This window comes from Vicia villosa, linkage group LG7 (genome assembly GCF_029867415.1).
Source record: "Vicia villosa cultivar HV-30 ecotype Madison, WI linkage group LG7, Vvil1.0, whole genome shotgun sequence".
In the NCBI taxonomy this organism is placed as follows: Eukaryota; Viridiplantae; Streptophyta; class Magnoliopsida; order Fabales; family Fabaceae; genus Vicia; species Vicia villosa.
Window position 1 is genome coordinate 97,943,232 of NC_081186.1, and position 12,163 is coordinate 97,955,394.

General features: G+C 30.2%; 2 protein-coding genes across 2 annotated transcripts; both read left to right on the forward strand.

The window, feature by feature from the left end:
- Positions 1-3,657: 3,657 nt before the first annotated feature.
- LOC131617942 (subtilisin-like protease SBT4.3) lies at positions 3,658-5,989 on the forward strand. Its single transcript, XM_058889211.1, has 2 exons — positions 3,658-4,021; positions 4,248-5,989. Exons 1-2 carry the CDS (start codon positions 3,670-3,672, stop codon positions 5,987-5,989), a joined length of 2,094 nt encoding a protein of 697 aa, XP_058745194.1. The 5' UTR covers positions 3,658-3,669.
- A 1,415-nt stretch (positions 5,990-7,404) lies between these two features.
- On the forward strand, positions 7,405-9,751 carry LOC131619794 (receptor-like protein 7). The gene is made up of 5 exons (XM_058890852.1): positions 7,405-8,165; positions 8,707-8,804; positions 8,917-8,969; positions 9,507-9,579; positions 9,713-9,751. Exons 1-5 carry the CDS (start codon positions 7,508-7,510, stop codon positions 9,749-9,751), a joined length of 921 nt encoding a protein of 306 aa, XP_058746835.1. The 5' UTR covers positions 7,405-7,507.
- The last annotated feature ends 2,412 nt before the right edge of the window (positions 9,752-12,163 follow it).

A 12,163-nucleotide genomic window follows, 5' to 3' on the forward strand; every position in this document is an offset into this window, starting at 1 on the left:
TATGCAATTTCAGGAATTTCTTTCCTTTCTCCAAAAACTTGATCTATTATATGCAGTTTTTGAAATGTCTTTCCCTTCTCCAAAAACGTAGTTTATCATATGCAATTTCTAGAATTTCTTTCTCTACTCCAAAAATGTGACATATCATATGCAATTTCTGGAATTTATTTCCCTTCTTTAATAAGGTAGTCTATCATATACAATTTCTAAATATTCCCTTCTCCAAAAACGTAGTCTATCATATGTAATTTTAGGAATTTATTTCCTTTCTCCAAAAACATGGTCTATCTTACGCAATTTTTGGAATTTCTTTCCTTTATCCAAAATCCTGGTCTCTTATATGCAGTTTTTGGAATTTCTTTCTCTTCCCCAAAAACATGGTCTATCATATGCTATTTCAGGATTTTCTTTCCTTTCTCCAAAAGCTTGGTCTATTATATACAATTGCTAGAATGTCTTTCCGTATCCAAAAACGTAGTCTATCATATGCAATTTCTATAATTTCTTTCTTTTCTCCAAAAACATGGTCTATCTTATACAATTTATGGAATTTAATTCCCTTCTCCAAAAACGTGTCCCATCATATGCAATTTCCGGAATTTCTTTCCCTTCTCCAAAAAGGTAATCTATCATATGCAATTTTTGTAATTTCTTTCTCTTCTCTAAAAACATGGTCTATCATATGCAATTTCTGGAATTTCTTCCCTTCTTCAAAAACCTGTTCTATCATATACAATTTCTAGACATTCCCTTCTCCAAAAACGTAGTCTATCATATGTAATTTCAGGAATTAATTTCACTTCTACAAAAACATGGTCTATCATTTGCAATTTTTGGAATTTCTTTTCTTTCTCAAAATCTTGGTCTCTTATTTGCGATTTCTTGAATTTTTCTCTTCCCCAAAAACATGGTCTATCATATGCAATTTCAGGAATTTCTTTCCTTTCTCCAAAAACATGGTCTATTATATGCAATTGCTGAAATGTCTTTCCCGTATCCAAAAACATAGTCTATCATATGCAATTTCTATAATTTCTTTCTGAAAGCTAAAAATGTGGTCTATAATATACAATTTATGGAATTTAATTCCCTTTCCAAAAATGTGTCCTATCATATCCAATTTTCGGAATTTCTTTCCATTCTCCAAAAAGGTAGTCTATCATTTGCAATTTTTAAAATTTCTTTCCCTTCTCTAAAATTATGGTCTATTATATGAAATTTTCGGACTAGTTTTCCCTTATACAAAAACGTGGTCTAATATATGCATTTTTGGAATTTCTTCCACTTCTCAAAAAACGTAATCTATCATATGCAATTATTGTAATTTCTTTCTCTTCTCCCAAAACGTAATCTATCATATGCAATTTATGGAATTTCTTCCCTTCTCCCTAAACCTGGTCTATCATATATATTTTCTGTATATTCTTTCCCTTCTCCAAAAACATAGTCTATCATATGCAATTTCTGAAATTTATTTCCCTTCTCCAAAAACATGTTATATCAAAGAAATTTCAGAAATTGCTTATGATAGATTACGTTTTGGGAGAAAGGAAAGAAATTCCGAAAATTGAATATGCAAATTGAATATGCTCCTCAACGAGTGATTCGGTCTTGAGGAGCAAATTGAATAGATAAATATCAAATCATATCAATTATATGCATAATTTTCTTCTTTAAATTGCAATGTTTTAAAACCCGGACCGGTGATCGACTCGGTCATGATACTGGGTTAATGGGTCATTGGTCGAACCAGTGGGTTATTGGTCGAACCGCATGACTATTAACCCAGTATTTATTAAAACATATAATATAATTTAATATTTAAAAATCATATATATAATATTTAATTATTTAATTTAAATTATATATACTTATTTATTTATTTTAAATAAATCAACTTTTAAATTATAATAATTATAATGAATTTGCTAACTTTGACATCAAATTGTACGTAGTCTGGTGGCAATTACTACTTCATTAATACAAAAAGAACCTGAGTTCAATTCTGGTGGCTTGCATTTTGCATATTATTTAATTATATTGCAGTATGTGAGGACAACCTCACCTCTTGAGCTAGCTGTTGGATATATATATATATATATTGAACGGGTGTAACTCGTGTATAACTCTTCGGGTGTAATTTGATCCCTCCTCATATATATATATATATATATATATATATATATATATATATATATATATATATATATATATATATATATATATATATATATATATATATATATATATATATCATATTAAGTAAGAGCATTTATTTTTGCAGGATTCACTTCCTTATACAGATTGTATAAAAAAATGTCATGCTTTCATTATTTTTACATAAAAACGCTTTTTCTAGATTTTAATTTTTAATCTTAACATAAAATATAAATTAATTATATTATATCACGCTATGAGTCTAGAAGAAAATAGTTTAAAACATTATGATTTAAAAATAAAATGCACTCACATAAAAAATATAATTAAAAACAAACAAAAATTACTGTTTATAAAAATGAGAATTATTATAAAAAAAAACTGTTGAATAAATAAAATTGAGAATTGTTACAAAAAAATGTTGAATCAAAACTTTATCTGATTTAATCTTAATATTATTGTTATTAAATTTTAATTTTATACTACTGATTGAATGAAATAACAATTTTGATAAATTTAAATTAAATTACCGAGATTGCAAGACGATGTGTACAATATTAAATTACGACTGTGATAAAAAATATATATAATATATAATTTAATTTGAAACCTTGTGTTACACTTATAAATAAAAATGTTAAAAAAATATTATTTAGTGATTCACAATGTAAATGTAATATAATATAATTAATTTAAATTTTGGGTTAAATATTAAAAATAAAAATATAGAAAAACTTTTTCTATTAAAAATAAAAAAGAAAGTGAAAATTCCATTTTTAATTAAATATTTTATTCCATTTTATTTTTGCATGATTCACTTCTTTAAATAGATTGTACCAAAAATTTTCACTTTTTATTATTATTTTTATATAGAAATTTCATGTTAAACATTATAAATATAATATAAAAGTGTTTTTATGTAAAAATAATGAAAACATGGAAAAGTGTAATATAGTGTAATATAATATAATTAATTTAAATTTCATGTTAAACATTAAAAATAAAAATCTAGAAAAAGTGTTTTTATGTAAAAATAATGAAAGCATGAATCGGTATAAGGAAGTGAATCCCGCAAAAATAAATTATCTTTCATTCATTTTATATTGTGAAACACTTTTTTTATTATATTATAAAAAACTAGAAAAAGTGTTTTTATGTAAAAATAATGAAAGCATGAAAATTCTTGGTACAATCTATATAAAGAAGTGAATCCTGCAAAAATAAATTGGAATACGATGTTGATCTTATGAATTCATATTTAATTAGGACCGTTAGATTAAATTAAAATTAAATGATAAGATTTGGAATATATATAATTTAGATCGGTTTAGATTTGTGTATATAAAATGTATGCATTATTTGGGTTTGAGATAACAAATCACTTTTTAAAAAATACAAACAATGGTGAATCATAATATTTGTTTATTCTTGTTTGCCTTTGCCTATGTGGTTTTGTCATTAACAGCTTTGTTGGTGTGTGATGCCACTGAAAGTAAACTTCATATTGTTTACATGGGCTCACTTCCTAATGAAATATCATACTCTCCAAATTCTCATCATCTAAGCATGTTGGAACAAGTTTATGATGGTAGCAATCCAGAAAATCTCTTAGTTCAAAGTTACAAGAGAAGTTTTAATGGTTTTGCTGCCATGCTCAACGATCACCAAAAGGAAAGGCTTCTTGGCATGAAAAATGTGGTCTCTGTTTTTCCAAGCCAAACTTTTCGACTACAAACCACTAGGTCGTGGGATTTCCTTGGATTTCCACAGTCAATCAAAAGAGATCATATCGTTGAGAATGATTTGGTGGTTGGAGTCCTTGATACTGGATTATGGCCAGAATCCGAAAGTTTCAACGACAAAGGTTTATATTTTATTAATCATAATAAAAATATATTTGTGTGATTTTCATAATTATTTATTAGAATAACTTTTATTGTTATATATGATTAATTTCTTATTTTATAAAGATTGTGTTGATTTTTACTTAAAAAGTATAAGATTAAAATATTGACATTATTTATATAAGTTAACAATGTTAATATGTTAGTTTTAAAAAAAAATGTTAATATATTAAAATGATTGGTCAGGTTTTGGTCCCATTCCAAGAAAATGGAGGGGGGTTTGTGCAGGAGGGGCTAATTTCACTTGCAACAAAAAAGTTATTGGAGCACGATTTTACGGTAATGGCAGTGTGAGTGCAAGAGATTATAATGGTCATGGGACTCACACTTCATCAACAGCAAGTGGAAGAGAGGTGCAAGGTGTGAGCTTGGATGGTCTTGCCAAAGGTACTGCAAGAGGAGGAGTTCCAAATTCAAGGATTGCTGTATACAAAGTATGTGGTGATGATGGTGCTTGTTATGATAAAGATATTTTAGCTGCATTTGATGATGCCATTGCTGATGGAGTGGACATCCTCACAATCTCGGTTGGGGGCTCATTAATCATTGGTCTTTTGCAAGATGTTATTTCCATTGGTTCTTTTCATGCCATGGAAAAAGGAATACTCACAGTGCAAGCGGTAGGAAACGATGGTCCTGACCCAAGTAGTGTTGCAAGTGTAGCACCATGGTTATTTAGCGTGGGTGCAACTACCATTGATCGTAAATTCATTGATAAGCTAATTCTTGGAAATGGAAATACTTTTATCGGTAAGTCTGTTAATCTTTCACCCTCAAATGGCACAAAGTTTCCAATAGCTAAGCGTAATGCTCAATCTTGCCCTGATCAAAATATAAATATAACCCCTGAAACATGTGGTTGTTTAGACAAAAAAATGGTGAAAGGTAAAATTGTTTTGTGTGGAATAGCATGGGCTGATGAAAAAATGTATGAAAGTGGTGCATTTGGTTCGATAAAAAATGTTGCGGAATATAAAAATGATTTTTCTTATCTCACTATGATGCCTTCACTTAACTTGGATACAAAGGACTATGCTCTTGTGCAATCTTATACAAATTCGACTAAATACCCTGTAGCTGAAATTTTGAAGAGTGAGATCTTCCATGATGTTGATGCTCCAAAAGTACCCCATTTCTCTTCTCGCGGGCCTAATCCTGTGGTTCCAGAAATTATGAAACCAGATGTAAGTGCTCCAGGAGTGGAGATTTTAGCTGCATATTCATACCAAGCATCACCATCTGATAATGTGGGTGACAAAAGGAGGTTCAAATACAGTATAGAATCTGGAACATCCATGGCATGTCCCCATATTGCAGGAATTGCTGCATATGTGAAATCATTTCATCCAAATTGGTCACCTGCAGCTATCAAATCTGCCATCATGACCACGGCAAAATCAGTTAATGGTACTTATAATAATTCTCCAGGTGAGTTTGCTTATGGATCTGGGAATGTCAATCCACAAAAGGTTCTTAATCCTGGACTGATTTATGACATCTCTAAAGAAGATTATGTGAAAATGCTTTGTAATTATGGCTTTGATACTAACCAAATTAAACAGATTAGTAAAGAAAACTTAACTTGTATTGGAAATTCTCACCGGTCTTTGGTAAAAGATATAAACTATCCTGCACTAGTGATCCCTATAAAGCCTAATAAACCTTTCAATGTTCAAATTCATAGAACAGTTACGAATGTTGGCCCCCCCAACTCAAGCTACAAAGCAACTGTGATTCCAATTCCAAATATCAAAATTATAGTGGAGCCAAAACTTCTTTCATTCAAGACATTGAATGAGAAACAATCATTTGTCGTCACCCTTATTGGGAAACAAGAATCTAATCAAACTGCATTTTCTTCGTCACTTGTTTGGTCAGATGGCACTCACAATGTAAAGAGTCCAATTATTGTTCAAATAATATCCTAAACCAAGTTGTTGTTATGGAAAATAAACATATGATTGTTGAGTCTCTTATAAAGTATGATGCTTTTGTATCTCTAAAGTTGTTTATGTTTATGTTGATTTCATAAATATCAAATTTGTATGTACATTGAATATAGATAGTTTTACTTGCATAAAAGAACCATGGAAGAATGCTAAGTAAACTATATAATCACCAATAGCTCTTGCTAGTAGTGTTTGACTTTGTTGTCCTATTAGCCAAAACAAAATATATATGAAAACTCGTAAGATATTCATGGAAATCAACCTTAGTGAAGTTGATATGTTGACAGTAAAAAATAAAAGAAGTAAAATTGATGATGCATACCCCATAGAAGAAAACTATATAATACATATTCATACCTCTAAAAAGTTTGAACTTATTAATTTTATATATTCAACTCCAAATATCATGTGCTAACCGTAACAATTCCATTTCTCTTCATTTATGGACAAAATGCATTTTACCTCTTGAGCTTTTAAATTTGAAAAAAAGATTTACACACATTATTTTTCATTTTTCCATTGAACATGATTGGACCAAATTTCTTATTGATGATTTTAGAGGATTTTTTACTAAAGATTATGTCATAACTACAATTTTTTAGTTAATTATGAGTCAATCCTTGAAATAATAAAACATTATGAATATAAAGGAAAGAAAAATTATCAACAATATTATAATCATTGATCTTTCATTTTTATTTTCCTCCAAATGCCACAAGTCCTTCATATTTCAATGTCGAGCTTTAGAACATATGTTTTACGCCAATCGTGTATCTCAGGCATCCATTATCCAGATAACAGTGTCAGTACTTTAATCTTCACATATATAAAATATTCTACATAGATATTTTGTTTTTTAGATATCGTTTTGGGTTCTTTGAGGTTAATCCTAGAGTATTTTCTAGACCCTTTCTTTGCTTTCCCTCATGTACCCTCATTTATTCTCATGCATTTACTTCAGTTCTGATTAGAACACATGAACACAATTGTTAACCCAGTTAGAAAGTGTGATCTATCATTTGCATTTTGTGGAATTTTTTCTCTTTTCCAAAAATGTGGTCTATAATAAGCAATTTCCGGAATTTCTTACCCTTCTCCAAAAACATATCCATCATATGCAATTTCTAGAATTATTTCCCTTCTCTAAAAGTATGATCTATCATTTACATTTTCTGGAATATCTTTCCCTTCTCCAAAAATGTGGCCTATCATATACAATTTTTGGAATTTCTTTCCTTTCTACAGAAATGTGGTCTATCATAAGCAATTTGGGAATTTATTTTCCTTCTCCAGAAAGGTGGTTCATCATATGCCAATTCTTGAAAAAATAATACAGATTGCTGCAAGTGGGATGGTGTCACATGCAACAACGTGTCAAACTACGTGATTGGTCTGGATCTTAGTTGCAACAATCTGGTAGGTGAATTACATCCCAACAGCACTATCTTTCAACTTAGACACCTTCAACAACTCAACTTGGCTTTTAATGACTTTTCCATGTCTTCATTGCAAGTTGGTGTTAGTGATCTAGTTAATCTCAGATATATAAATCTATCGTACTCTAATCTCATGGGTAATACTCCTTCCACCATCTCTCATTTGTCAAAATTAGTATCACTTGATCTTATCACAAATGACATGGAACTCAATCCATTCACATGGAAGAAACCCATTCTTAATGCTACCAATTTGAGGGAGCTTTATCTAGATAGTGTGAATATGAGTTCAATAAGAGAGAACTCTTTGTCTATGATAAATAATTTGTCATCCTCTTTGGTTTCTCTTAGTCTGTCATACACTGGGATGCAAGGAAATTTGTCAAGTGACATCCTCTCTTTACCTAATCTTCAAAAACTAAATTTGTTTGATAATTATGATCTTAGTGGTCAACTTCCAAAGTTCAATTGGAGCACTCCTCTTAGGTACTTGGACCTCTCCTACATTACTTTCTCAGGTGAAATTCCTTATTCCATAGGTCACTTGAAGTCTCTTACTCACTTAAACCTTCGAGCCTGCAATTTTAATGGAATGGTTCCTCCATCTTTGTGGAACCTCACTCAACTCACATTCTTAAACCTTGTCGCCAACAATTTTGAGGGTAAGATCTCATCATCACTTTCAAAACTTACAAAGCTCACTTTCTTAAATCTTGGAGGTAATAATTTTAGCGGCAACAATTTAAATGTTTTTGGAAATTTATTCAAATTGGAATATTTAGATCTTTCTAGCAATAAACTAGTTGGCCTAATTCCAAGTAAAATCACAAAACATTTGGCATGATTTGGAGGGGAGATTGCGAATTAATATTACTCCTTTTATCTCATAATAAGTGTCTCATTTGCATTTTTTCTATGTCTCAAAATAAATGTCTCTTTAAAATATCAATAGATGTATTGATTGATTACTCTTTGGTCATCTTTGAAGTGTAAATAATAAACTTAAAACAAAGGATAAATTAGTGAATTGTTATTGACTAATCTACAATATAAGAAAGTTGTATGTTCTGGAAATTCCGAAACTGCCCCTTTGCTCATATGTTAAGCCACGTGTATGCTCTCTTTGAAAAGCTTGCTCTTTCTATGCTACCTTCCACTAACTCACTTTCTTGCAACAAAACCAAAACCTGTTTCGTTTTTTTTCTTCCTTGGAAACCCAATTTTACTGTATGCTTTACTCAACCTGTCTTATCATTGCAGCTTCCTCTTTCCCATGCCTCTCCAATCTTAGTCTGTCTATTACTTCCTTATTCCTCACTTCACGTTTCCTTTTCTCACTTCTACGTTATGTGCCCAGGGTTGCTTCTATTTTGAAAATTTGTTCTCTCTCTTCCTCTATCTCTCTCTTCCTCTTCCTCTTTCTTTTGTTTCTATTTCTCTGATATCGTTCTTCTTTTGATTTTTCTGTAGATGAATATGATGTTGATGGTGACGATGAACACGTTTGCCGATGATATCGTGATGTTGATTTTTAACCGTTGATGGTTGTTTAAGGGTTACGGTCGAGAAATTGATGATGATGTTGGTGACGCTCAAAGTCACAGCAAATCGGTGAGATCTTTCTTTGTTTTTCGTGTTTTGAGTTCTTTAATCTGTCTTCTTCTCTCAATATTTTCTGAAGGGTTTGTGTAAAAAATGAGGAAGATGATGATAAAATAGGGTTTCATGAACGTTAGTGTTGTATCCCATTTACTGAATATGAACTGAGTTCTTTTTCTTTCTTCTCATAGTTTTTGGAAAATTTGTATACATGATGATGATGATGAAATTTTAGGGTTTTGGTTCTATATTCTGCTTGCAGTGAAAATTGGGAATCAGATTCTCTTTACTGTGAACCAAAGTTTATTTGTGATTTGTAGTAAAGATTAGACCCGTGATTTGAATCATTCCCCTTAAAAATTCTGATTCCTTCACATAAACCCTAATGATGAATTATGAATCTTCTATTGTTATTGTTTGGAACTTAATTGAATTTCATGTTTGTTTTTTTTTTTTTGCAGAGTGACTGTGGATATTAGAGGTATTTGGATGATAAAGTTTTTGATTTTGGATCAAATCTCTGCTGTATTAGAGGTATTTCGTTGATAAAGTTATCATTTTTATATGTTTTGGAGATGCCCTTTTGTTTATTTTAGTTGAATGTATTCTAATTTTAATGATTATAGTTTAGGATTTTAATTATTTTGTTTGTATTCTGTTGTCTCAGAAACAACATTATTGTCCAAGAAATAGGTATAACCTATAGAGTAAATAACAAAGTACACCTTGCTGTTGACTAATACAAATTCTCTACAAAATCCAATCTGGTGTACAATAGCACCAATGACATCCATTGATGATGCAAATCATCATCTCAATCAAAATCCAATCACTTCAACGGGAAAGCAATTGAAGATGATAACCATGTCATAGTTCAACCTTCGTAATGATTGTTTGGTTCATCGTTGTATAATTAAAGTTTTTATTATTCAATCCAATTCTTTATAACATTTTTCTTTCAACATTTTGTCTTTATAACATTTGTCTTTCAACATTTAAGCACGTCAATCACTGTTTGCATTATTTCAAGTTTAGCAATCCAGTTGAATCCGATTGAGCAGGGCAACATGGAAAGAGGAAGCTGGAACCAACCACATTTTCTTGTGAGTACAAAATATGTCTTAATTATTCTTTACTGAAAAGGGTGCATGTTTGAATATTGTATGTAAGACATACATGAATAAATGGCTGCAATATGATTTATGCTGGTATTGTTAGAATGATTCAAGTTTGGTTATGGTTGAATGGGTTTAGAAATTAGAGTGTATTAAATTGAAATGGTTAATAATTGAAAGCTATTAAAGTTTGTTAGTTTTGGTTTGTTTGAATACATTGTATAAACATGGCTTGAGTTGATTGAAAGAAAGTTGCAGGGATGGGTTTCGTGTTTGAATATTATGCATGTTAACTTGGTTTGAAATTCTATGAAGATTTTTGTGGGTTTAACTGGCTGTTTGGTCTTGGTGCATGTCTGTTATAGCAGGTTGTGATGGTTTGGACACATCTATAGCACTAAATTTAAGAAAGGTTTGAGTGGAATTTGGTTCAGTTCAGGTGAGTATGTTCAAGTTTTGATTAGCATGGCAAGGTATGAGTCAGCAAGAGTTTTAGTTCTAGCTTTAATTTTGAAGGCCAGTCTCATGTTTGGATGCACATTGTGAATTTAGTATGAATTAGTATTGACTTTTGCTCTGTTTCTTTTCGGCGGGAATAGTTTCTTTGCTAACTGCTGTGGCATGGATACGACATGATGTAGTTGTATATTCTCTAGAAGCTCACTACTTTTTCGTACAGTTAGGGCTCATTCAGTTATGAAGCCTGTTTATGCTCCTCCTGTTTATATATTTAGACATATGAATGATGTTTAAGTTTTGGCTTTGAATCATCAATCGTCATGATCTTATGAATATATTTAATTTACCTTAACCAGAATATATTTAATTTAGTAAATGTCTCACCCTTTGATTAATACAATGAATTTTGCTGCTAATGAATACTCATGTTGCAATAATCTTCATCATGGAGTTATGCTATTCATACTGAGTATGAGTTTGACATGGGAAAGTTGTTAAAGTTGTTGGTTGAAAAACATATAATGCTTGAGAAATTGTTGTTGTTACAAAGTTTGTTGTTTAAATTATAAGTTCAATCCAATATTTTTTTGGAATTGAATTAACTTATTTGATACTTTCTGAGTGCAGATTGGTAGAAACAAAACTGGAAATTGTGATAATAAGGAATCTCCTGCTATGGCATCAAAGTAATGCTGTAAATGTTAAGAGATTGGATGGAAGATGGAAGCATCATGCATATAACTATTCAATTGTGTAATACCATAATGAAATATGACTACAATTGAAGAGAGGGATAAAATTATTCCATTTCATCTTTTTCCAATGGGAGTAATATTTTGAGCATGATTGTGTATTTTACAAATGTAGAGGTTTTTCTTTTATAAAAAAAAAAAGTGTTTCTATCATTATAAAAATCAATATAAAGAAAAGATTTTAATATATATATATATATATATATATATATATATATATATATATATATATATATATATATATATATATATATTGTAATTAACACTTTACAATTTGATGAATGATAACAATTGGTATTAACAGGAACACTATATGCTTATTCAATACATGGATATCTCATTTTCATTTATAGGTATGTTTGATAGAGAATTTTATGGCGTAAGGTATAGCAAAAAAAAATGTTACATTGTAGACACATTAATTTTTTAATATATTATTATGTATTGTCTATAAACCAGTAGATGTTAAGTAGGATATTATCCTCAACACAGAAAGCAGGAGAATACCCAGTAGATGTTAAGTAGGATATCGTCCTCAACACAGAAAGCAGGAGAATATCCAATATCGTCATTCTACAATACATCTAAAACCACAATGTAATATCTCATTGACCCTTGGATATTAATCATGCTCGAAGAAAACAAACTTTTTTGCAAGCTGTCTTCACTGTTTTTTATCATAACTTTGGTCCACATTTTGTGGGGTGCAGGTCAATTTCACATTCAGTCACTTCCACATTTTATCTTTTTAATATACTCTTATAATAAAATGTATCACTTAAATCTGGATTT

What these genes read in the sequence shown, in the direction of transcription:
- LOC131617942 (XM_058889211.1), top strand. Translation starts at nt 3,670, where the DNA reads ATGGGCTCACTTCCTAATGAAATATCATACTCTCCAAATTCTCATCAT. An exon ending in CGAAAGTTTCAACGACAAAG is followed by an intron (nt 4,022 to 4,247) that starts GTTTATATTTTA and finishes ATGATTGGTCAG; the next exon opens with GTTTTGGTCCCATTCCAAGA.
- LOC131619794 (XM_058890852.1), top strand. Translation starts at nt 7,508, where the DNA reads ATGTCTTCATTGCAAGTTGGTGTTAGTGATCTAGTTAATCTCAGATAT. An exon ending in TTCTACGTTATGTGCCCAGG is followed by an intron (nt 8,805 to 8,916) that starts GTTGCTTCTATT and finishes ATTTTTCTGTAG; the next exon opens with ATGAATATGATGTTGATGGT. An exon ending in TTTGCCGATGATATCGTGAT is followed by an intron (nt 8,970 to 9,506) that starts GTTGATTTTTAA and finishes TTTTTTTTGCAG; the next exon opens with AGTGACTGTGGATATTAGAG.